The 25,416-nt window shown below is 32.9% G+C and overlaps 1 protein-coding gene across 13 annotated transcripts in view; it reads left to right on the top strand.

Annotated features, from left to right (window-relative positions):
• Nucleotides 1-25,416, top strand: part of VPS13B (vacuolar protein sorting 13 homolog B) — a 1,017,676-nt gene that overhangs the window by 142,117 nt on the left and 850,143 nt on the right. For all 13 annotated transcript variants that reach the window (XR_005211694.1, XR_005211695.1, XR_005211696.1 and 10 more), the window contains 2 exons: nucleotides 2,000-2,194; nucleotides 13,937-14,061. Coding sequence is in view for 9 of the 13 variants with exons in the window: in XM_037803400.1 (XP_037659328.1) it covers nucleotides 2,000-2,194; nucleotides 13,937-14,061 (320 nt within the window). In the remaining 4 variants the exon portion in view is untranslated. The remainder of the gene's footprint in view (nucleotides 1-1,999; nucleotides 2,195-13,936; nucleotides 14,062-25,416) is intronic.

A 25,416-nucleotide genomic window follows, 5' to 3' on the forward strand; every position in this document is an offset into this window, starting at 1 on the left:
TCCTCTGTGTGTGTTTCTTCCATTTTATCAGTCATGTATTCCAGAAATATCTGTAAGTTATTGAGGCATTTGAAGGGTTATTTATCTCCACAATTTTATCTTGGGTAGCCTGTAAAATAACCTCTTTAACTATAGTTCCTTTCTTTATAAAGTAGAGCCAATGACATCATTTTTGGAGGATTTTATATGTAATATAGGTAAGAATTTAGAATTTTGCCTGGCACAAAGTAAATGCTTGACTTTCTGTTTCCATGATGAGGAGTAGCTTATATTGGACTAACGCTTCTGCAGATAATGATAAAAGATAGAAAAATTGGGCAGAGTAACTGTCTGAAGGCCTTGGAGAACAGCCAGTGTAGGTAGTAACTTGAGGGGCTCAGCCTTGAAGAAGGGAGGAAGCATATGAAGCAGTCTTCACATTTACTGCTATGCTTTTATGTTTCCTATTTTGATGAGGAACAGAGCTCAAGCAGAAATTGGTGTTCTAACTGGACTAAGTATTGAGAGGTTAATGTTCTTGGTGTCAGAACAGCTGAAATTGAGGGAAAAAATGCCAGAGAATTTCATGTGCAGACAAACCTAATCTCTGATGATTGACATGAGAATATTGGCTATTTCTGATGAGGTTTGGATATTGTCTGGAAAGGGACATAGGAGAGGAGAGCCTTAAAGGGTGTGGAAATTTTCTACATCTTTATTTGGGTAGTGGTTTTAGATGTAAAAATTTAGTGAGCTCTACACTTAAGCTTCTTGTTTACTTAAAGAAGCAAAATATTCATCACAACAATCAATATTTGGACATTTTCATTACTTCAAAAAAAAAAAAAAAGAAATAAGAATAAAAATAAAAGTAAAAAAGATCACCCAAAACAGCCTTCCCCCATTCCTCCCTATTATTCATTTACTTTTTTGTCCCCATTTTTTTACTCATCTGTCCAAACAGTGGATACGGATACTATGAACAATTGATTGTACACTTTGGATGATTATATGGTATATGACTATATCTCAATAAAATTGCAAGGGAAAAAAAGCAAAGTAGTTCAAAAAGCAGTGGTTTTGAAATTGCTGTTATTAGTAATGTGTCAGAAAAGCTGGATTGCATGTTTAATTTAGCCACGTTAATTACAGTGTTTCTCAGTAAAGACACTATTGGCTTTTTGGGCTGGACATATGATGTAGCATTTACCATTGTTAGCCAATGCCTGCTAAATGCCAGTATTCCTTTCCAATATTGTGACAATGAAAGATAGTCAAAACAAAACAAACTGCTCTTCCCAGATATTTTCAAGTACCTCTGGATGGAAAATCATACTATTTCTCATTGAGAACCATAGGTAGGGCATTTTAAGGTAGTGAGGTAGTTCTAGGATAGGAAGAGGTTGTTTGCTTCTCAGAATACTTACTCTGAGACTTACCTGTATTTATTTTGAAGCTGAGAATACCAAGTTCACTTTGGGATTTTTAGGATTATATGAACCTTTACTATGTGTATTGTTAGTAGATATGATATGGATCAGAAATTTTTTTCTCCTGCAAACTTTGCTTATTGTGTGTGTCTTTGACACTGTGGCTAGCCCACTTAGTACCTTGGTCATCTTAATGAGAATTAGGGAAAAAAAGTAAAAAGTGGCTGGTTCTGGGATATCTAGGAAGTCTTTTGGAATGATTGGACTTAAGAAAATACCTAGAAGGTACTGAGGTACTTAGTGTTACTATTCCAGTGTCACTAATGTTTTCATTGAAAAAATAAAAAGCTTTAGCTAAAAAATAAAAGCTTTGGCAATAACTTTACAGTTTTTGAAATCTGGGACATACTTAAAAATATATAGAAGACATTTGTATTTGATAATGGCAGCAGAATTTTATAGAAAGGCATCATTTCTAGATTGATTTGATATTACTGCAAGTTGTACAAGTCTAAAGCTGATATACAGGGCATTGCGCATCAATCATAGCTCTACTCCTGAAATATAAAGTGAACACTATTATTTTCCAGAACTCAGGTAACTTCATCAATACAACAAATTTCCAGTCTCTTCGGCCTTTGCCTTCCATTCAAATATTGGTGGATAAAATTAATCTGGAACATTCTGTGCCAATGTATGCTGAACAGTTGGTGCATATGGTCAGCAGCCTTACTCAGCCTTCTGATAATCTGCTTCATTATTGCTATGCACACTGTTACCTTAAGGTAAGGAAAGTGAATTTTCTTGTTATTATTGTTGGCTTTGGGAGCTTCATATGTTTCTTTTTTCTTGGAGTTGTAATTTCATAGAATTAGTACCCCATTAGATGAGATTTAAATAAGACTTAAAATACATTTATTTATTATTGTAATACAAAATAAAAATAATAAAGTAAAAGTATTTCTTCATTTTTTGGAATTAGTAGCTTGATGTTTGTCAGTGAATGGTAACTATAGGTTTTGAAGATTTCATATAGAATTTCTATTGATGATGATAGTTATAAGCAGGGTGAAAGAGCACTTAGCTTTCTGTGAACACTTTAAAAGACTCATGATTTCTTTGAAGGGACAGTTCATGTGAGGCATAATGTTTTATAAAGAGGGTTTAACACATTTGTTTTTTAGTCTTTTTTCTTTTATTGAATTCATGTTAATTTCTTGAAGCAAAGGGAAAAATCTCTTTTATTGCATTAAATCACATTTTATAAAGTGAATGATTGGAAGCTTAGCTGATCTCATCCCTATTTAAAAAAAAAATATATATATATATATATATATATATATATATATAAAGAATGCATCCGAGTACAAATACGTATAAAAAAACCAACTCAAATGTTGAGTAATAAATGTTTTGCTAAGCAGACATAGATGTGTCATCTAAATAGGGGCAGTATATACCTAATCAAATTTTGTTTTATGGACTAAAAGAAACTATAAAAGGTTGAATTCAAGAATAAGGATTATTAAATGAAAAAAGAGACAGATTAAAGAGACAGTGACAGTTAAATGTAATACATGATCCTGGACTACATCTAACAATGGAGGAGAAAAGGCCCAAAAGGACATTATTGGGACATATGATACAATCAGGCTATAGGCTGTAAGTCTTATATGAATGTTAAATTTATTGAACTTCATAACTGTACTTAAGATGGTTACATAATTGAATGAACTTGTTTTTAGGAAATGTACATGGAAGTATATTTAGTGTTTGGGGGCATGATGTATATAACCTACTCTGAAATGTTTAGAAAATAGATGAATAGATGGATGGATAGGTAGATGGATACACAGAATTATATGTCAAAAGTGGTGAAACGTTAAAAGTTGTTGACTCTGGGAGTCTGGTTAGGGGTATGTTAGAGTTTTCTGTATGGATTTTTTATAATTTTTGTAACTGTCCTATATGCTTTATTAGTTCATACGCTATAGGATGGTGTTTTAAAGTTATTTAATATTCATATATTTCTAAATCAGTGTAAAGATATCAATTTTAGATCACATTCATGAGTATATAAGTTTAAGATGTTAAAATTTAACTGTTTTTAAAACCATATGGGCTTGATGAACATGTTTTTCTAACTGTCCATGCAAAGCTCGTTTTCAACAGGATAGAGAAATAGATTCTATTTCCTTGAAGGAGAAACGACAGTATCACATTACAAAGAGGTGTGGACACAGGGAGGTGTGATTCATTGGGAACCATTATTGCAGTGATCCACCAGAGTGCTTTTTGTCATGCAGAGAGTAGCAGAAGGTATTTTTGAAAGCTGGATATGAAGAAAATATTTTATACTTATACTTTCTGATTCATTAATACACAGAGGTAAATGATTTTTTTTTAATTCAATTTCATTGAGATTGTTCATATACTATACTAGCATCTGAAGATCCAAAGTGCCCAATAAGTTGCCCATGGTACCATCGTACAGCTGTGCATCACCATCACAATTAATTCTTTTTTTCAATTTTTAGAACATTTTCATAACACCAGAAAAGAAATAAAGACAAAAAAGAAAACTCAAATCCTCCCATACCCCTAACTACTCCCCCCTCCATTATTGACTCATAGTATTGGTATAGTACATTTGTCCTGTTGATGAAAGAATGTTAAAATACTACTAACTGTGGTACATAATTTGCAATTGGTATATTTTTTTCCTATATGCCCCTCTATTATGAACTTCTAGTTATAGTGTCATACGTTTGTTCTAGTTCATGAAAGAGATTTCTAATATTTGTACAGTTAATCACAAATATTGTCCACCACAAGATTCACTGTTTTATACATTCCCATCTTTTAACCTCCAACTTTCCTTTTGGTGACATACGTGACTCTAAGCTTCCCCTTTCCACCACATTCACACCATTCAGCACTGTTAGTTATTCTCACAATAACATGCTACCATCACCTCTGTCCATTTCCAAATACTTAAGTTCAACCTAGTTAAACATTCTGCTCATATTATGCAACCATTTCCCATTCTTTAGCCTCTTTCTATATCCTGGTAATTTATATTTCATGTCTATGAGTTTGCATGTTATGATTAGTTCATATCAGTAAGACCATACAATATTTGTCCTTATGTGTCTGACTTATTTCACTCAATATAGTGCCCTCAGACTTTCTTCATCACCCCCCCCCCTTTTTTAAGATGGTTTGTTCACCCACCATACATTCCATCCCAAATAAATTATCAGTGGTTCTCTGTATAATTATATATTTATGCATTCACCACCTTCACTCCTGTCTATGTAAGGACATCTCCATTTCTTCCCCAAAGAAGGAGGAAGAGCCAAAGAAGGTAGAAAGACCAAAGAAAAAGAAAAAGAAATTAAAAAAATCGCAGCTAAAAAACAACAAAAGGAAAGATAAAGTTACCCTAAAGTAGAATAAAAGAGTCAGACAACATCGTCAATGCCAAGCATCCCATACCTCTCCCTTATGTCCCCCTCTTATAAGCATTTAGCTTTGGTATATTGCCTTTGTTACATTAAAGGAAGCATAGTACAATGTTTCTGTTAACTATAGTCTTTAGTTTGCATTGACTGTATTTTTCCCGCAATACCACCTCAGTTTTGCAAGATTGGCATTCATATATTCTACCTCATGTAAAAACATATTTCTACATTTTATCACAATTGTTGCGCACTCTAGGTTTCACTGGGTTGTACAGTCCTAGTCTTTATGTTTCCTCTTTCCTTCTGGTGTCCCACATACTCCTAACCTTCCTCTTTCAACCATACTCACAGTCATCTTTGTTCAGTGTACTTACATTGCTGTGCTACCATCACTCAAAATTGTATTCCAAACCTCTCATTCCTGTCTTTTCCTATCTGTCTGTAGTACTCCCTTTAGTATTTCCTGTAGAGCAGGTATCTTGTTCACAAAGTCTCTATTTGTCAGAGAATATTTTAAACTCTCCCTCATATTTGAAGGACAGTTTTGCTGGATATAGGATTCTTGGTTGGCAGTTTTTCTCTTTCAGTATCTTAAATATATCACCCCACTTCCTTCTTGCCTCCATGGTTTCTATTGAGATATCCACATATGGTCTTATCAAGCTTCCTTTGTATGTGATGGATCACTTTTCTCTTGCTGCTTTCAGGATTCTCTCTTTGTCTTCGACGTTTGATAATCTGATTATTAAGTGTCTTGGCGTAGGGCCTGTTCAGATCTATTCTGTTTGGGGTACGCTGCACTTCTTGGATCTGTAATTTTATGTCTTTCATAAGAGATGGGAAATTTTCATTGATTATTTCCTCTATTATTGCTTCTGCCCCTTTTCCCTTCTCTTCTTCTTCTGGGACACCCATGACATGTATATTCATGTGCTTCATGTTGTTGTTCAAATCCCTGAGACATTGCTCATATTTTTCCATTCTTTTCCCTTTCTGTTCTTTTGTGTGTAGGATTTCAGGTGTCTCGTTCTCCAGTTCCTGAATATTTTCTTCTGCCTCTTGAGATTTGCTTTTGTATGTCTCCATTGTGTTTTTCATCTCTTGTGTCTTTCATTTCCATAGATTCTGCCAGTTGTTTTTCCTAACTTTTGATTTCTACCTTATGTTTGTCCAGTGTTTTCCTTATAACCCCCATGTCTTTTGCCATATCTTCCCTGAACTGGTTGATTTAGTTTTTGAATTGATTTAGCATATTTCTTTGAAAATCTTTAATTGCTTATTTCATTAAAGTAAAACAGTATCTCAACTGTATCTTAATTGAGATGTAAGTTTGCTCCTTTGACTGGACCATGTCTTCATTTTTCCTAGTGTAATTTGTAGTTTTCTGTTGTCTAGGCCTCTGGTTTCTTGGTTACCCCAATCAGATTTTCCCAGACCAGAATGGGTTCAGGTCTCAGAATGGGGTTATATTCAGTGTCAAGTTTCCCTGAGGGTGTATCTTAGAAGATTGACAGACTTTCCTGTGAGGCATCTAGCTGCTTTGCTTTTCCTGACCTGCCCACAGGTGGTGCCTGTTAGCCTGTCGCTCCTGACTGGTGTAATGGGGTGTGTCCCCTTTAGTTCTCAGTTTAGGTTGTTTCTGTTTTGGCTGTTTTCCCCCAGGCCCTGGGGTTTGAGTTCTGAAGGGAAGTCTGGCTCTAGAGCTGGGACCCACCTCCTTCCCCTTAGGGAAGATATTCCCCCGAGGGAGTTATCTTCTGCATTTGAATTTCTCCTTTATCACTCTGACTCTGTTAACTCCACCCCTGTCTGCATCAGAACGCTGTGAACTGAAAATGGCTGAGGCTCTCTCCAGTGAGCCACTCAGGTTAAGAGAGAGAAAAAGTGAAAGAAAGCCCTGTTTCAGAGCCAGTCCACAGCTTCCCAGTTTCGCCTGTCGGTCAGAGAGAACACCTGGTCTTTTGGGCTTCCTTTCCTGGGGCACAGGCATTTCTGGCTCTTTAAGGTCAGTTGTCTCTAAAAGCCTCTGTATTTTTCCTTCTTTTTTTTTAATTAATTTTTTTTTCTTTCAGCTCCATCTCCTCCCCACTGGGAGCAACCTCGGGGTGCTTTGCTGCTTGTTAGGGATTTGTCTATGTTTGTAGCTTGTAATCAGCAGTCCACATTTGCTGATTAAAACCCCAGTTGGAGCTCAGCTGAATGAGCTATATTCGCTTGCTCCAGAAATGCTTCTTTCTCCTACAGCGAGGTCTTGCAGTTCAGCCTGCCATGGGCGGAGGGAGCTCCCGGTGTGGTTCTGCAGTTTTTACTTACAGATTTTGTGCTGCGATCTCAACCATTCCACCCAATCCAGGCTTGTGTATGATGTGTGGACAGTCATGGTTGTCCCCCAGCAGTTGTTCCAGATTATTTACTAGTTGTTCCTGGTTGTTTATTAGTTGCTCCAGGGGATCTTGCCCCTCCTGTCAGTAAATGTTTTTTTAAAATAATGGTACCTTAATATCAGACTACAATGTAAAGAATATTTTCCTAGCTTTGCTGAAACAGATCTAATTTTAGATAACTCACTTTCCAAGGTATTCTGCTTATATAGGGCTCCTTCATTTGATAAATATTAAATACTTTCCATATTGTAGACAATAAAGATGAATAAAGCATCCTCTACCTAAATGGCACACAAAGCCATTGGTTACCATCCATACTAATTAAAAAGTTGTTGGCATAATTCTTCGCCACTACTATTTGTTTGTATGTTAACAGCTCACTTAGATTTCCAGTGTAATGTAAAAGTTGTTTACAGTCTGGTCCTGATAAAATTATGTTTTAGGAAAAACTCTTTTGCTACGTATGCTGTCTAATTGTCTTTTATATTTTGGTCAGTTTTTAATTAGAGTTTTAATGGATAAGGTAAATGAATCGGGCAGTAGGTTTGAGTAGAGTGGGAATAGTATAATATATAGAGAGAAACCTTTCATATGTATTACAAATATTGAATACTTTTGAAAAGAAAGCCTTTATAGGACTAGTGGATTGATACGCATGATAGAGATTGCAGGAAAATTGTTAAAGTTGAATTAAAGTATTCAAGTAACAAACAAAAAAATCCTTGAGTCTCAAATGTATCATTTGCACTTTTGATGGTTCTTGATTGGCCTAGTACGTTATAATATTTTCAGGATTTGGAAGAAAGTTTTTGTTTATATGGCTATATGGAATTGTTAGAAAGTTTATAGCAGCTCATGATACTTGGGATACTGTCCATAAACTTTGAGAAACTTCTCAAAATTTTATTTTAAGTATTATAATGCTATAATATTTTAGTAGAGGATTTGAAGAGACATCTTTTTTCGTGTGTACTTGGCATTTTAGGCCCTAAGTACTTTGCAATTAAATACTGAAGCAAATACTTGAGTTTTAATTTTGTATGCATAAAGTTGACTGCATTGACTGTATGGTATGTGGCTTCCACTTTGTGTCATGAAATTTATCAATTCAGGAAGTTGACATGGATATATGATGGAAACATGCAGCTGAGACTTTCTTCTGCCTTACCCAGTTCTCTATTTATCTGGCAAACCCATCTTTTTGAATATGTATGGCATCTAGTAGCTAAGACACTGAAAACCAGCTAAAATTTGAAAATATGTAGAAAATGAGTTACATGAAAGCATCCTAAAAACTGTAGCATAGTATATAAATTTAAGGTCTTGTTATTTGTAAGTATCAGCTCTGGCAGATGCTTCAGCAAGCTCAAGAAGGTTATGTGGAATCAAATACTTTGGGTTCTTCAGGATTTGGTAATTGTTTACCTCAAGACAGTTCAGTTTTCATGGGGGATCTTGTGGAAATGGGGCTCAGATATGGCAAGGGGTATAAATTGGTATAGTTATTTTTGAGAGTACTTTGGTGGCATCTAACGAATTTGAAAACACATGCATCCAATTTTTATTATATATCCTAGAGCAGAGGGAAGTAATCTTTTTCTCTAAAGGGTCAGATAGTAAATATTTTAGGCTTTGTGGGCCAAGGAGAAAATAGAGAATATTATATAGATACTTAACAAGAGAGAACAAATTTCCACAAATTTTGAGTTTAGGAAACTAAAAATATAATAATAATAATTGAGTACAATTATTTTGTAGTACAGTTCTACTAATAAGAATGGAATTCTTTTTCTTGGTATAATTTTCACCTACTTGGGCTTCCTAGTAGTGTTCCCTGTTATCAAATTGCTGCCAAATGTTCATGTGTAAAAATTATTCTTAGCTTGTAGACCGTACAAAAACAGGTAGTGGATGAGATTTCTTCTGTGGGCTATAATTTGCTAACCCCTGGCCTGTAGAAATTTTGCATATGTGTGCTCAGAGAAAGGTACAACTAGGTCTGTATGTGTCCATGTGAAAAATCTCAGCAGCATAATGTTTAGTGGAATACCAGCAAGTATAATGATATGTATAGTATGATAAAATTTGTGTAAATTAAGAAAAAATAATGCTACAGATGGTTCATGAATATACAAGTATGTCTATTAAAGTGTAACAAATGTACAGGGTACATTCTAAATTCACAAAAGTGGATTTAGGACATTGGAGTATGGTTGGGGCCACTGGCACTTGTGGAAGGGTAATGCATAAAGCAGACTAGTTGTAAGGTTTTTTTAAAAAAATTAACTCTTTTTAAATAATACAGCTTTGTTGAGATATATTTTAGTGACCATGAAACTTACCCTTTTAAAAAGTATAGTTTAGTGGTTTTTAGTTATTTATAGGGTTGTGCAATCACGACCACTATCTAATTCCTGGACATTTTCATGTCCCTAAAAGAAACCCTCTGCTTATTAGCAGTCACTCCCCTTTACTCTATCCATGTAATACCTTGGAACCACTAATCTACTTTGTGTCTCTATGTATTTGCTTATTTTGGACATTTTGTATAAATGGAATCATACAGTATGTGGTCTTTTGTGATTGGCTTCTTTCTTAGCACGTTTTCTAGGTTCACCCATGTTGTAGCCTATATTAGTATTTCATTTCTTTTTTTTTGGCTGAAAAATTATATTGTACTATTTGCATATACTACATTTTATTTATTAACTCGTCAGTGGATGTACGTTTGGGTTGTTTCTACTTTTTGGCCATTATGAATAACAAAGATGTGAGCATCATGTACAAGTTTTTGTGTGGATATAGGTTTTCATCTCTCTTGGGTATATACCTAGGGGTGGAGTTGCTGGGTCACATGGTAACTCTATGTTTAACATTTTTAGTAACTGCCAAACTGTTTTCCAAGTGACCACACCATTTTGCATTCCCGCAAGCATGAAATTTTTCCAAATCTTCACCAATACTTGTTATAGTCTGTCTTTTTGAATTTAGCCATTTTAGTGTTTGTGTAGTGGTATCTCATTGTGATTTTGATTTGTATTCCCTTATGAACAGTGATGTTGAACATTTTTTTCATGTACTTATTGGCCATTTATATATGTTCTTTGGAGAAATTCTCTTCAATTCATTTGCCCATTTTTTAAATTGGTTTATTCTTTTTTTATTATTGAGTTATAAGAATTCTTTCCATATTCTGAAGGTTTGATTTCTTTTAAAAATTGATGAGAGTATGATAGTATTCATATTTTTAAAATTCTGGGTGATGGAAAATCACTTTTACTTTTTGTAATTTTCCTTGTTTAAATTCTTGGGGGGAAAATCAAGAGAAAATATTTAATTTCCACCCATAAGAGAAGAATATAAGTATCAGTTGCTGTCCTGAATTTCTTATTGTTTCAGTAGTGATATGAACAGAAACCAGATATAAAGGATTTAAGGAGTGAGAAGAAAAAATAGCAGTTTCTAGGCTACAATTTCAGCGAATTGATTGATAAAAGGACAGAAGTATAATTTTACTGATGGTGGTGGTGAGAAAGATAATTATTTATTTTCTTTAAAAATAAGTGGGGAATTGATCATCCCTTTTTTGGATAGGGAAAAGAAGAAATAGAGGGAGAAAGAAAAGCGAAGTGAAATTGTAAGCCGATAGATGAGCTAAATCAAATGAAGCGTAATATTGATGTTCCAGCAAAATGTGATTTTAAAGAAGTCACTTAACATTTTTTTAACTTCATTTTCCCCCATACATAAAATGTGGAGGCTAGGTTAAATAATCTCTAAGCATTTACTTTAAACAGTAATCTCTAAATTATGATCTAAACCCTAAATAACGATTGTGAAGTAATCTATGCGCAGTTTAAAATTCTGTGGTTATTTCTAATCTATTAGTTCTGGTTCCGTCCTTTTCCCCTGAAGGCTTTTCCTTTCTAACATCTTCATTATTAATGCTGTAGAATTCTAGTTATAACCATTCTTGTTTCAGTTTTTTTGTGTTTCAATGTATTATTGTGTACAAAATAACTTTTGATATGAAGGTAATACTTGATTATTTGTTCCTTTAGTGAAGGAACACCTCTTCAGGATGTTGCAATACTATTACACCATATATCTTATAATGACAATAGCATAAAAATAATGTTTTATATCACAATTATGTATTTTCATTGTCATTTACAATTGATGAACACTTTTTATAATTTTCATCTTTTTAAAATTGCAAATCGTAATATATCATACTAATTTTTGTTTTTAGTGAGCTTTGTGATCTATCTAAATCTACTCAAATTTCTTCTATTTGACTTGTTAATTCAAGAGTATTCATTGTAAACTATTAAAATATTTATGAAGATTTATTTATGTAGTTCTCTAATTAAATCTTTTTTAAAAGGTGGCACTGTGTTTAACTTTTCATTTAATGTGTGGAATGTACATAATATTATTCAAGTTGAAATTTCCTTCAGCTAAACTTCTATTTGTTGTTATACTGCTTCATGCACTCTTATAGATTCAGACAATTTGTTAGTAGTGCTTAGCACTTTTATTCCATTTTTTCTTTTTTTGAATAAGTGAACTCTCCTTGGTGAAAGTAACTTCAATTCTTTTCTGTAGATTGTGTTCATAATCTTGTTCAAGGGCTATTGGCAAATTATTAGATTATAATATATTGTAAATCTGTGTATCTCGTAATTTAAAAGGAGAGTTGAAAATTTGTTATTTTGAAGTAATTATTTTTGGTATGGATGAATAATAGGAAGCACAGTATGATCCTTTGAAAGTAGTAAAAATTAGGCTAGATATAGTGGGTGATTTCTTTCCCCAATTTCCTCCTCTTTTATTATAATTTATACTTTCTTGAATTCTCCCTTGGAAGCATCTCTGTGCAACATGTAGGTATAATAAAAAGTGTTTAAAAATTACAGAATAATAGGCAGTTTCCCCAGATACCTTTGTAGTTCCATAGACAACCAGCAGGGGATCTCTACACCCAGTTTCTATCCTGAGACAGTTAATGATAATGTCTGTGATTATATTGTTGGGGTATTTATGGAGTATTAGAAAGTGACTTTTAGAGAACTGTTAGTTGAAAGTGGATAATTTTATGAGACAAAATATTATCCTTATTCATATTGCTAGAAATATTTAGAAATTGGCATTGTTTTAATAATCACATTTCGTATTAAGCAGTATTAATAACTGTAAACTTCAGAATCCTTAAATACTTGGTCTTTCAGAAGAAACATGAAATGCATAATTGTACTTTGCCCAGCACAGTTCTTTGTATGCAGAGTGCTCAGAACAAATCTTCAAAAAAAATGAATGTAAAATAAATTAATTTTTAAGGCTGAAAACTTAAATATTAAAAACATGCGTTTCTTTTTATTCTCAATTCTTTAACTCTTGCCCCTTGGTTGATAGCAGGTCTCAAAGGAAACAATAGGTGTATCACTTTCATTTTTCTTGATAGTAATTAGATAGAAAGGTTCTTTGAAAATGCAGTTTTTCCTGAAAATGTAATTTTCAAAAATGTCTTGTTTCCAGAAATTATTTTACCCACTGAGAATTGATTTTGGAAGAAAAGGTTTCACATTATCAGTTTGGTGAATGAAATGAAAGGAACATAATAGCTTTTTGAAACCATTTGAAAGTGACTTTACTTTTTGGAAATTAATCATTATTTTATGCTTATTAAATAAAAGCGTTTTGTTTTGAAAATTAATAATGAAAAAATTAAAGCATGTTTCAGTGTAGAACTTTATTGTTAATATTAATTAACCCTAGAGATGTCAAACTCAATGCTTTATCAACCCAAGGGATAAAAAATAATAACTAAAGATACATTTGGGGTTAAGCTGCTTTTTGCATTTTATCGGAAAACAGTAACTCATTGTTTTGTATCCTTGGTTGTCAGTGTTTTCAGTGTGAGATGTTTATCTTTTATCTTATTGGAAATAATTACATGCAATTCCCTGCATTGTTTCATGTGAAATGTGATGCTATTGTTTCTTCCTATTAGGCCAAATATACTGTTCAGGAATTTCAGAGAATGTTTATAAAGTATTTTTAGTGTATTTGCTCATTTTAAGTGTAAACATATGAAGACAAATTTATGACATGTACCATATTTACTGGGGTGAAAATGTGAATACCATAATCATTTTCACAAAAGAAAGGGAGAGGAAGCAATATTTTAGGATGCATTTAGATATCCTTTTTTTATATCCTTAATAAGCAGCTTGAAAACAAAATACATTTTAAAGATTATTCTTGCTGTAACGTTCTTTTAGTCCTAAAACAATATTAACAGCAATTATTTAAATTTAATATTTACAATGTACAAAATATACACAGCTGCTTATATACATGAAAAACATGTATATTTTAGCAGACAAGAAATAAATGAGAATAATGTATAGAAATGAAATATGAAACTTAAAAAATTTATTTAAGAAAACATTGATTTTCAGAGTTGTGAAAGAAATGTTGCATCTTTTAAATCTCTTAATTCTGACTTAGGTAATGTCAAATTGAATAAGAGAAAATGTTGATTGGGAAGTGGAAAAGACATTGGAACATATTTAGTTTGCAGCTGTTGTACAACAAATTGAAACTGACGTATTTCATCCTGAGCTTATTAAAACTTTGTCTCTATGAACATTTGGGTCTTTTCTTTTTGTTTCAGATATTTGGTTTTCAGGCAGGCCTGACCTCTTTGGACTGTCAGGGATCTTACTGCTTACCTGTACCAATTATTCCCTCTTTCAGCACTGCTCTTTATGGTAAATTTCTGAAACTCCCTGCTTGCTGGTAAGTATTGCATGTTAAAATGTCATTTAAGTCAATTTTCATTTATTATCTTAGGAGGGGAAGACATCAAATGTTTAACTCTTTTGCCAGTTTGTTAGTTTTGCTGAAAAAAAAAAAAACTATGATAAAAATATCTGAAGTGGTATTGTCTATTACTGAGACACCAAAAATCTCATTTTCTCTCTGAACTGTGTTAATTCATAGTAGCTTTTATGGTAATAATAACTATTTTTGTCGTAATAACTGTTAATCTGTGTTGGAACTACAGTGAAAGGTAGCTGTTTCAGTTTGTAATAGTTGCCTGTCTCCTCTCTCTTTTTTTTTTTTGAGATTGTACAAAGATAAAAAAGTTGCAAGTTAATATCAAGGCCTAAGTTTTTGTCTACTAAGTAACAATTTCATATATATTTTTAGCCACTGAGAAAAGTATGCCCATGATATGGAGTCAGAATATTGACATGTCTAGTAGCTGCATTTTGTAGGAAATTGATTTTAGCCCTTTTATTGTTATTAAGTAGCGGTTGCCTTTATTTGGAGATTTTATTTCCTTAAATTCAAATAGATTTATAGAAAGATAGCCAATACTTATTAATCATACCTTCTTTAATAGACAGCAATATTTTTAATATATTAAAGAAGTAATTATTTAAATATATGAAAATAAAGTTTAAGTATATGAAATTATATTCTAGTGAAATACTTCTACATTTTAAAAATTTGGATTTACTTTAATTATTTGGATCATTTCTGTGGTTTCTCGTCCAAGTTACTAAGCTTAGTTTGTAGGATATGCTTTTCTTTAGTTATCTATGAAAAACAACATAATTTTTAGAAAAATAGATAAAATATTTTCCTTATCTAAAATATGTCATTGATAAAAATTTGTTCGTTTAGTAATATATAACTTTTTAAATGAAATTAATAATGTAAATGCTTACGTTTTCAAGAAATTTGCCTACTGATTGAGAAAATTTAAAAAAAGTTACAGTTAATTGATTCTTAGAAATATTTCCTCTATAAAATGAAACCACTATCAAATAATTATTCTTAATTTCTCGATAAATTTCATTTTGTCCATTCCCATTTATATTCTTCATGTCATTTATTATGGTGTGTAGAGATGAATTTTACTTTTAAAATTTTTATTTCCATGTACATAGTATGTTGTATTTGGCCAAGTTTTATATTCTGATCTATCAAGAAATACATGTATTTATTCACAAGTAGAGTTAGGTCAATATCAGCTTTAATAGGCAAAATGAAAATGTGCTGATTTATCATTTACAACACTAAAATGAAAATTTAATTACAAACACTAAGTATAATTTATTATAGAAAATGTTTAACAGTTTCTTTGTTAAAAAAACTAAAATTTCCAAAATGAATTATAGCCTTTACAGGAAAAGAATTGAATGTTTAAAGAGGTAATACTGTACATTTATTAAGGCTTATTGTAAGGCTATGTAATGGTTACTGTAAATATTGTCAAATATAATTAAAAATGTTTGCAGATATCTAAAAGAAAATATTCCAGTTAAATATTGAAAGCATCAAATCACAGAATGCTAATATTTATTTGGAAATATTTTGCTTTTGTGTAGATAAGAACACTTGCACATTTTTTCATTGCTATTTTTGCTGTGCTTTACAGAAGTATATTGCTTTGAATTATTTTCTTGAATTTTTTTAATAAATAGAAAGTAAACTCCTTAATATAATTAACCTAATCTTAGTAACTAAATTGAAAGTAGTAAACAGAAAACTCAGTAAATTGGGAAGTATGGTTTGAAGTGTATTAATAAAATACCAGATAAAATACATCATGCAGTGCTTGAATTAAATCAAATCAGCATCAGTAATAAGAGTTTTATTTACCTCTTGCAGTTAGTGAGAATTATTTTAGTAAGGCACCCTGGTTATGTCATTAAATGTCAACCATGTTTTTACTCATGGTTTCCCCCTTTCTTGAATTGTACCAGCTGTTTCATTGGATTTTTAAATTTCACATGCCAGTGTTTCTTAAAGCACATCCTGTATATATGATGGTACATATATATTCTTTTTAATAATGAGAAGATTGTATTTAATACAGGCCACTGCTTTTGAAATAAAGACGTTTTATGGCCAATTGTGAAAAATTTTTAGGTGGTATGTTTTGGGTTAGTAATGAAAATCTAAGCTTTATGTAAATCGACCAAATTGTTGATAGTTTTTATTTTAAAATATCTCTAAAGTGAACTTGTAATTTTGCATGATGTTCCAAATGAATACATTTTACTATGAATCAGGTTTGCTAGTAGATTTTAAAAAAACTTGTGGTTTAAGTAAATTGAAAATAAGTTTTCTCCCATTTAAATATTCCTATTAATATATATTTAGCCTCAATGAGCAAGCTATTACTAAACCTAAATTTCTTGAGAATTTAATTAAAAAAATATATATATTTTATCTTTCATTCCGTATTACATGGTTTCCAAAGAAATAAATAAAACTCAAAATTTTTGTTGCCCATTACTTCACATCAGGGTAATATTTAGTTCTTTATGTTTGTTCCTCAGAAAACGATCAAAATGTGTAGGATAATGGTGGATAAGATGCAGTGACCAATAATATTTAATGACAGAAATCTTGAGCAATTAGCTTAAATTTTAGTTTACCTCTTTTTTAAAAATATGAGGTTTTTTAAAGGGCAGTAAAGGCTTGGTTAAAGGGCAGTAAAGTACCAGAACTTTATTATTACTAGCAGAATTATGCCTTGCTCTCCTGTAAATAGTTATTTTTAAAACTCAATGATTGTATCGATTTTGGATTTCCAGATAACTCTTGTACTTAAAATTTTTCCAAAACAAATATAGAAACAGTCATAAACATTTCATGTTTGTTTTTAAAAATTTTATTGAAATATTATATACCTACATTAAAGTACACATGTACAGCTTGAAGTATTTGATAAATGAACACACTGTTGTAACCAGCTCAAAGATCAAGAAACAGAACACTATCAGCGTCCAGAAGCTTTTCTTATTTCTTATTGTCCATTTTGGTTACAATGAGGTTTTCTTCTCTCCCTCAAAGTTAATCACTATCCTGACTTCTAATAGTATAAATTAATTTTGTCTGTTCTTGAACTTTATGTAAATGGAACCATACTATATACACACACACACACACACACACATGTGCCCACACACATACACACACACTCCTTTTTGACTGGCTTCTGTTACTTAAAATAATGTTTGTGCATACAGTGGAGTGTAGTTTTAGATTGTTCGTTTTTGTTGCCATATAATATTCCTTTATATAAATGTTAATGATTTGCCCATTTTTGATCTGAAACTTTAATTTTAAAATGTTTGTGTCAATTTTGAAATTCTTTAACCATTTCCCTTTTCTTTAGGAAGCTTCCATTGTTTTATAGGCAATTAGATGTCATTCATTAAATACTTATCCACTACTTATGGATTGCTACACCCTCTTCTAAGTGTTGGAGAAAAATCTAGTAGAATGCAAAGGGGATAAGACATTGCCTATGACCTTGAAACCTTTCAGGCTAATGGGGAAGATAAGAAAATAGTTGCCTTTAAATGATAAAACTAGGGTTTAAGTGGTATATCCTATGAGTTTAGAAAAGCAGAAATTCTTTCTGGGACATCAGGGATGGTGTTCCGGTTTGCTAATACTGTTGTTAAGCAAAATACCAGAAATGGATTGGTTTTTATAAAGGGGGTTTATTTGGTTACAAATTTACCTCCTGAAGGCCATGAAAATGTCCAAATTAAGACATTAACACAAGTATACTTTCACCTAAGGAAGGCCAAAGGCATCTGGAAAACCTGTTAGCTGGGAAGGCACACGGCTGGCGTCTGCTGGGTTGTGTTCTAACTCCTCTCTTTGCTCCTAGCATTCTTCAAAATGTTACTCTTGGGGTGTTTTTTCCTCTCTTAGCTTCTCCAGAGCAAAATGTCAGCAAAACTCTGTTTTCAATGGCCGTCTTCAACATGTTTCTCTTGGCTGTAGCACCTAGCTCCTTCTGTCTGAGCTCTTATAGGGCTCCAGTGATTTAATTAAGACCCACACTGAAAGGGGGGGGGGCACACCTCCATGGAAATAATCCAAAGATATTACCCGCAGTTGGGTGGGTCACATCTCCATGGAAACAATGTAATCCAAAGATTCCAACCCAATCAACACTAATACGTCTGCCCCACAAGACTGCATTAAAAAACATGGCATTTTGGGGGACATAATACATCCAAACTGGCATAGATGGCTTTGGGAAGAGATAGCATTAGAATTAGGCTTTAATGACTGAATCAGAATTCCATGTATTGAGAGGTTGATTGGGGGTATGGAGCTTCTAGGGGGACAACATAGTTTGAATAAAGTCAGGTTTAGTCCATTGGAGCTGTGGAAGGGTACAGTGGGGGAAGAAATTGGAAATTTACTTTGGGCCTAGAGTTTGACACAAATAGATACGTCTGTGCTTTTTAATATGAACATTTAAAAATTGTTGAAACAGTTAACCAAACACTCATTAGCCCCATTTCTTCCTGAGTCAGGTTTGTAAAGCCCTCCAACCATAGTAAATCTCAGATTCCAGTTGTTCTATAATTTAGCATTCAAAATGTGATTTTATTTATAGAGAGATACATGCAACATACTTTGGAGGTTCAGAATGTAGAGAAATTACTTTGCCTTGGAAAATCATGGAAAATCTGGAAGAGGTAACTTTTAAGCAGGTTATTAAAGGATGAATAGCATCTGAAAGAGAATACTATACTTTTTATACTGTACTAGATATGTAGTGTAAGAAGTTTTCATAACAACCCTGTGGGGTAAGGTGATATTCCCTTTTATAAAACTAAAGCTCAGAGAGATAAATAACTTGTCTGAAGTCATGCCACGGTTGGACAAGTCTTCACATTCAGGATTATCTGATTCCAAAGTCCCTGATCTTTTTCTTTCCTGAAGGAGTGAAGGTTAATCTTTTGTTAATCAGCTTTGAAGGTCCAATGTGCTTCTAGCTTTATAGTTGTAAAAATAGATTTCTATGGGTTAGAGGCCAGTTATAGTACAATTAATGAATCTGAACTCTGCTAGTACAAGTTAGTAGTATATAGACATTACTGTGATGCTGATCTTACAGAGTTGTAGATATTAGGGCTGGATGGAATCTTAGGCTTATCTCAATTTCTGAGTATTTATAACACACCTTTGATTTATAGTCATCTATCTAGTGTTTGAACATTTTATTCAAAGGGAGTTACCTACTTTGTAGGGCAGCCAGATTCTTTCTTTTATTGAAAAGTTTGTTCTTTTATTGAATCAAAATCCATTTTCATGTGAAGTCCATACTTGTATTTTTACCTAAGAATAATGTTTTCTCTCTTCCACAGTTATTACTTATATATGTCATGAGCCATTCTCATTCTAATAGGAATGTGGGAAATTACATCTATTTCTTTTCAAAATTGAGGACTCCCTTTAAGCATCCATTTCTTGGCACAGTGCCAGATAGTTTTTTTTGTTGTTTTTTTTTTGTTAACTAGATAAGTTATTTAACAGTTCATTTGTAGGAGGAAAATCCTTCTGTGGAATCTTTTTTGAGTTCAGTGTTAATTAGGAGATATAGGACTTGGTGTTTGTAGGCTCGTGGTATTGCTCTAGTGTGTGAAGGAGAGGTGAGGCAGATACTTGTTCTTTTGTCTCCCTGGAACTTACACTGATGCATTCTTTTTTCTACTCTAGCTAAGAATGAGAGCAGGATAAATGCTTTCATTTTTTAAAAGCTGGCCCTTCCATTCTAACAAAAATGCCAATAATATTTATTAGGGGGAAAAAAAAGAATAAATAAGTACACAGAGCTTAAAATGATGTTTGTGCAACTGCCCTGTGCTTAACACCACAGTCTGAAACTTCAAGAACCTGGAAGAAGATGTTTCTAATGCTCCTGGAGATAGATCTTCGTATCCCTTTGTTTCCAAAGCTGTGTTTATTTTCATCTGTCTGCTTTTATGATTAACATTCTTTTTAACAGAATTTCTTAAAACTGGAAAGGCTTAACTCTGGGATGGTGATTCTCTTATCTCCACCGGAGTGGGAGCATCTGGGATGTGTTTTCTTGAAATGTTTTAAACTAAAAAGGAGAATTGACATCATCTATTACAATCTTTTCATTTCAAAGATGAGAAAACTAAGTCCAAGACAGGTCAAATTACTTGCCTAAGAGCACACAGCTATTAATATCAGTGCCTTAATTTCATCCTCATTTTTTTTTGATTCACGGTTCTTTCAGCCATACCAATTTGTTTTTAATGTTGCCTCTCTATCTTAATCTAACTCCAAGATCAGAAGCTGATTTTGCCTCTTTTATATATTTGCTTTTTGCTTCAAATAGTTAGCCTTTAAATTTGACATAGTTTTACTTAAAATTGCTATAGCTTGATGAAGTAAAAAGTGATCAAGTGCATATTTGGGATAGTTGCGCTTATTTTGGTGAGTAGGAGAAAGGTGAATTTGTTAGAATTCTTTTGATTTTTTTTTGCAAGTTTTTCTTCACTGTAGTTTTTCCTCTTATGGTTTTCTGGGATGGCTGGCTTATAACAGAGATTTACTTTCTGCAGAAAGATTTTACAAGTTTCTACAGTATAGGGGGAAAAGTGTTTTAAAGATGTATATCTGTTTGGTCCTTCAAAAGTTAAATATGGTACATGATTTGTTTAGATTATAGACAAGTTCAACACTACTAAATAGAATCAAAATTACAACAAATGAACAACCATTAAGTCAAGTCAGTTTCTTTTATTCAGGATAAGCTTCAGGAGGACATAGAGGGTTTCAGGAACAATAGGAAGATTGGGACCTTAGTATCTTTCTTTAAATGAATCTGTAAACACCTCATGGTTCTCTTTCATTGGTTTCATAACCTTTTGTTAGTAATAATATTGCCTATTAATTATTGGAAAATAGGTTTTTTTTTAGCAGTAGTACTAAATGAATTCAAAATAAGTTTTGTTAGCATTAATCATTAAAAATATTTTGTCATAGTCCTAGTGCTCATTGCTATTTGCTTTTGAAACTAAGAATACTGAAATATAGCTTATTGAGCTATTCTTAAGTATTGAATCAATTCAGCTAAGGCATTTCTGATTTGAAGTTTATTTCTCTGATGGTAGATGTTACCAGTGATTTTTAACAATTTGATCAAAGAGCATCTATTTTAGCAGAGCCAAACAGGTACACTGTCCGGTGTATGGACACATAGCTAGACATTTCTGGAATAGTCTAGGATTCACATGTTAGTCTCTGAAAAATCCTGCCTAGTTTTCTTTTTAGCTCTGTTAAATCCTCTTGAAACTGGCATACATTGCGGGGGCAGACTTTTATTTCAAAGACAGATGAGCCAAAGTATGAGTCATATTTATAAAGAATGATTCAAATTCATCAAAATTTGTGACTGTCTTCTCAAATTGTGGCCTATTTCTATCAGATGACTCTGCTGTTCTTGAAAATCTATAGGTCTTTTAAAGCAGCTTGGGGCAGTTGAACAGTGTAAGAAGACAGCAGTCTTCATTAGTCATTAGCTCAATTCTTGGATCCATTTCATGTGTGAACTTGAGTTTCCTTAAATTCTTTCCTTAAAAGAGTTTATTTTTTCTTCCACCTAAATTTTAGATTGGACAAATCAGAATGTGCTATTTTGAACCACTAAGGGTGAAGTATTAAGTCCAAATTTTACTGCTTCAAAAAAACCCCCCAAAAACCCAAAACATGCATGTTCCATTTTACCTCAATAGTGTACACATTAGAGATGCTTAAGGGTACGATCACTGTGAAAATACCCCATCTTGATCACTTTCTCCATTACATCATACAGTAAACTTGATTTGAAAAGTTCATAATGCAAACTCTTCTAATAATATAAGCATATCAACTTTCTCTTTTGATTTGGATAAGTTGTTGAAATGTATTTTTCTGACATTATATTGCAACTCCCTTCATAGCAAATGAGCTCTGTTTAAACCAAACTACTTACAACAGATGGTAGATCTTACTAGTACTATTTACTAAGGCATGAGATTTTTTATTTGGGCTGTAATCTCAGGTTGGCATAAAACTGTGGACAACATGCCAGTTGCTTTGTGCTAGGATGTTAATGGTAGAGCATGATATAGCTAAGTCTTGTAGCTTACAGAATTCTGTGTTGTTTGATTTGGGACACACTTGCTAAGTCTTGTTAACCAAACCATCTTTCCATTATTAACCAAACATTTCCTTGAATATTTCTTAGAACCTTTTCTGGTTTTGCTAAGACTCTCTGTTTTTTGTCTTCTACTAACTCTCAACGCTTAATTCTTCCTTTGTCTCCTTACTGCGATGATTAAAGAAGGGAAAGGATAGATGGGGGAGTAAATATTTTCTTGGCCCTTTTGAACAATGATTCCCGATCACTTTCAGTTTTTTTTTTTTAAACTCCAGTTAATTTTTCCACTATGATAGTTTGCCTTTTCTCACACTTGAGCTTGTTCTTTGTTCATTGAATCAGATCAATTCCACAGATATTTGTTGACTGTCCACTGCGTGCCAAACGCTGTGCACGGTCCTGGCTGGATATGCACCAATAAATAACAAAGGCTAGCTAGATACCTGGCCTTAAGCAATTATAATATATATATTCTCTCTCTCTCTCTTTTTTTCCCCCCAAGAAATTTAGATAAAATGTATGCACAAAACAAGTACGTACTTACCAAGATTTAATTTTTTTTACAATGATTGTGTCCTTAAGCATCTCTAATGTGTATACTATTGAGGTAAAATGGAACATGCATGTTTGTAATTTTCTTTTCTTGTGGTATCTTTATATGGGTTTGGTATGAGGATGATGTTGGCCTCATGAAATGAATTAGGGAGTGTTCCCTCCTCTTCAATTTTTTGGAAGCGGTTGAGCAGGATTGATGTTAATTCTTTTTGGAATGTTTGGGAAAATCCCCCTGTGAAGCCTTTTCATAGTGCTGACTTTTCTTTGTTCTGAGGTTTTTGGTGACTGATTCAGTCTCTTTATAGTTATTGGTTTGTTGAGATCTATTTCTTCTTGAGTCAGTGTAGTTGTTTGTATGTTTCTAGAAAATTTTCTATCTCATTTACGTTATCTAATTTGTTAGTGTGCAGTTGTTCATAGTATCACATTGTAGTCCTTTTTATTTCAGTGGATTCGATAGTAGTGTCCCCTTTTTCATTTCTGATTTTAGTCATTTGTGTCCTCTTTCTTCTTTTCTTTGTCAGTTTAGCTAAAGTTTTGTCAATTTTGTTGATCCTTTCATAGAATAAAATTTTTTCTTCTGATTATTGTTTTTTAATTCTCTATTTCTTGTATCTCTGCTCTAGTCTTGATTATTTCCTTTGTCTGCTTACTTTGGGTTTAGTTTGCTCCTCTTCTTCTGGTTCTTCCAGTTTTGAGGCTATTTCTGTGATTTGTAATCTTTCTTCATTTTTAACATAAGCATTTAGAGTTATAAATTTCCCTGTCATCACTGTCTTTGCTATATCCCATAAGTTTTGGCATGATGTATTTTCATTTTCATTAGCTCAAGGTATTTCCTAATTTCCCATGTGATTTCCTCTTTAGCCCATTGGTTGTTTAAGTGTATGTTGTTTGTTTCACGTATTTGTGAATTTCTTCCTCTGTTATTGATTTCTAGCTTAATTTCACTGTGGTAGGAAAATACACAGTGTTTGATTTCAATATTTTTTAATTATTGAGAATTTTTTTGTGACATGAGACATCGTCTGTTCTTGGAGAACGATCCATGTGTCCTTGAGAAGAATGTATACTGTTGTTGAGTGAAGAGTTCTATATATGTCTATTAGGTAGAGTTGGTTTAGAGAATTGGTCAAGTCTTGTATATCCTTAATGATTTTTTATGTAACTATTCTCTCCATTAATGAAAGTGGTATAATAAAGTGTCCTACTGTAAATGTAGAACTTTCAGTTTCTCCCTTGAAATCTGTCAGATTTGCTTCATGTATTTTGTGGCTCTGCTTTACATGCATACATATTATATTGTTTCATCTTCTTGTTGAATTGACCCCTTTATTAGTATATAATGACCAACCTTGTCCTTCATAACTCTTTTTCTCTTAATGTCTTTTTTATCTGATATTAGTATTGCTCCCCTAGCTGTCTTTTGTTTACCACTTTATGCTGTATACTTTTTGCACCATTCACTTTCTATCTACTTATGTATTTGAATTTAAGGTGAATCTCTTATATCTACTTATGTATTTGAATTTAAGGTGAATCTCTTATAAACATCATATAGTTATACCATGCTTTTTTATTCATTCTGCCAATCTATACATTTACATTTAAAGATAGTACTGATAATTTGTAGGTTTTTCTTCTGCCATTTTTTTTTTAGTTTTTGCAAACGTTATACCTTTTTTGACCCTCAATTCTTCCATTAATCACTACTTTCATATTTATTTGATTTTTTTATTGTACCTATTGAGTCTCTTCTCATTTCTTACTGGATATACTTTTCATATGTTTTCCCTGTGGTTACCAAGGGTTTAAAATTCAACATCCTATGTATATAAAAATCATATTTGATTTGATACCAACTTGACTTCAATTGCATATATGTACACTTTTCCTATGCTGCTCCATCCTCCCACCTTTCTTTTGTACTTGTTACCAGTTATGTCATTGTACATTGTATGTCTACAATCACGGATTTGACTTTAGCAGCTGTAGGAATTAAGAACTGGAGTTACAGAGCAAAAAATACAATGATGCTGACATTTATACTTGCCAAAATGGTTACCATTTTGGTTTGCTAAAGCTGCCAGAAATGCAATATACCACAAATATTGGCTTTTACAATGGAGGGGTGGTGGTGGTTATTAGTTCACAAATTTATGGTTTTAAGGTCATAAAAGTGTCCAAACTAAGGCATCAACAAGAGAATACCTTCACTGAAGAAAGGCTGATGGCGTCAGGAACACCTTTGCCAGCTGTGAAGGTGTGTGGCTGGCATCTGCTGGTCCTTTGTTCCCAGGTTGCATTGCTTTCAGCTTCTGATTCCAGTGGCTTTCTCTTTAAGCATCTTTGGGTTTTCACTTAGCTTCTCTAGGGCAAACTCTGGGCTTCATCTCTTAGCTTAGCATCTCCAAACGTCTTTCTGTCTGCATTTCCAAGCGTCTGAGTCTGTGTTGGCTCTCAGCTCTCTCTGTCTTTCTGAGCTCTCTTAAGGACTCTAGTAAACCTTTAAGACCTACCTTGAATGGGTGGGGTCACAGCTCCATGGAAATAATCTAATCAAAAGTTCCTCCCCACAATTGGATGGATCACAT

Source organism: Choloepus didactylus, chromosome 14, assembly GCF_015220235.1.
Source record: "Choloepus didactylus isolate mChoDid1 chromosome 14, mChoDid1.pri, whole genome shotgun sequence".
Classification (NCBI taxonomy): Eukaryota; Metazoa; Chordata; class Mammalia; order Pilosa; family Megalonychidae; genus Choloepus; species Choloepus didactylus.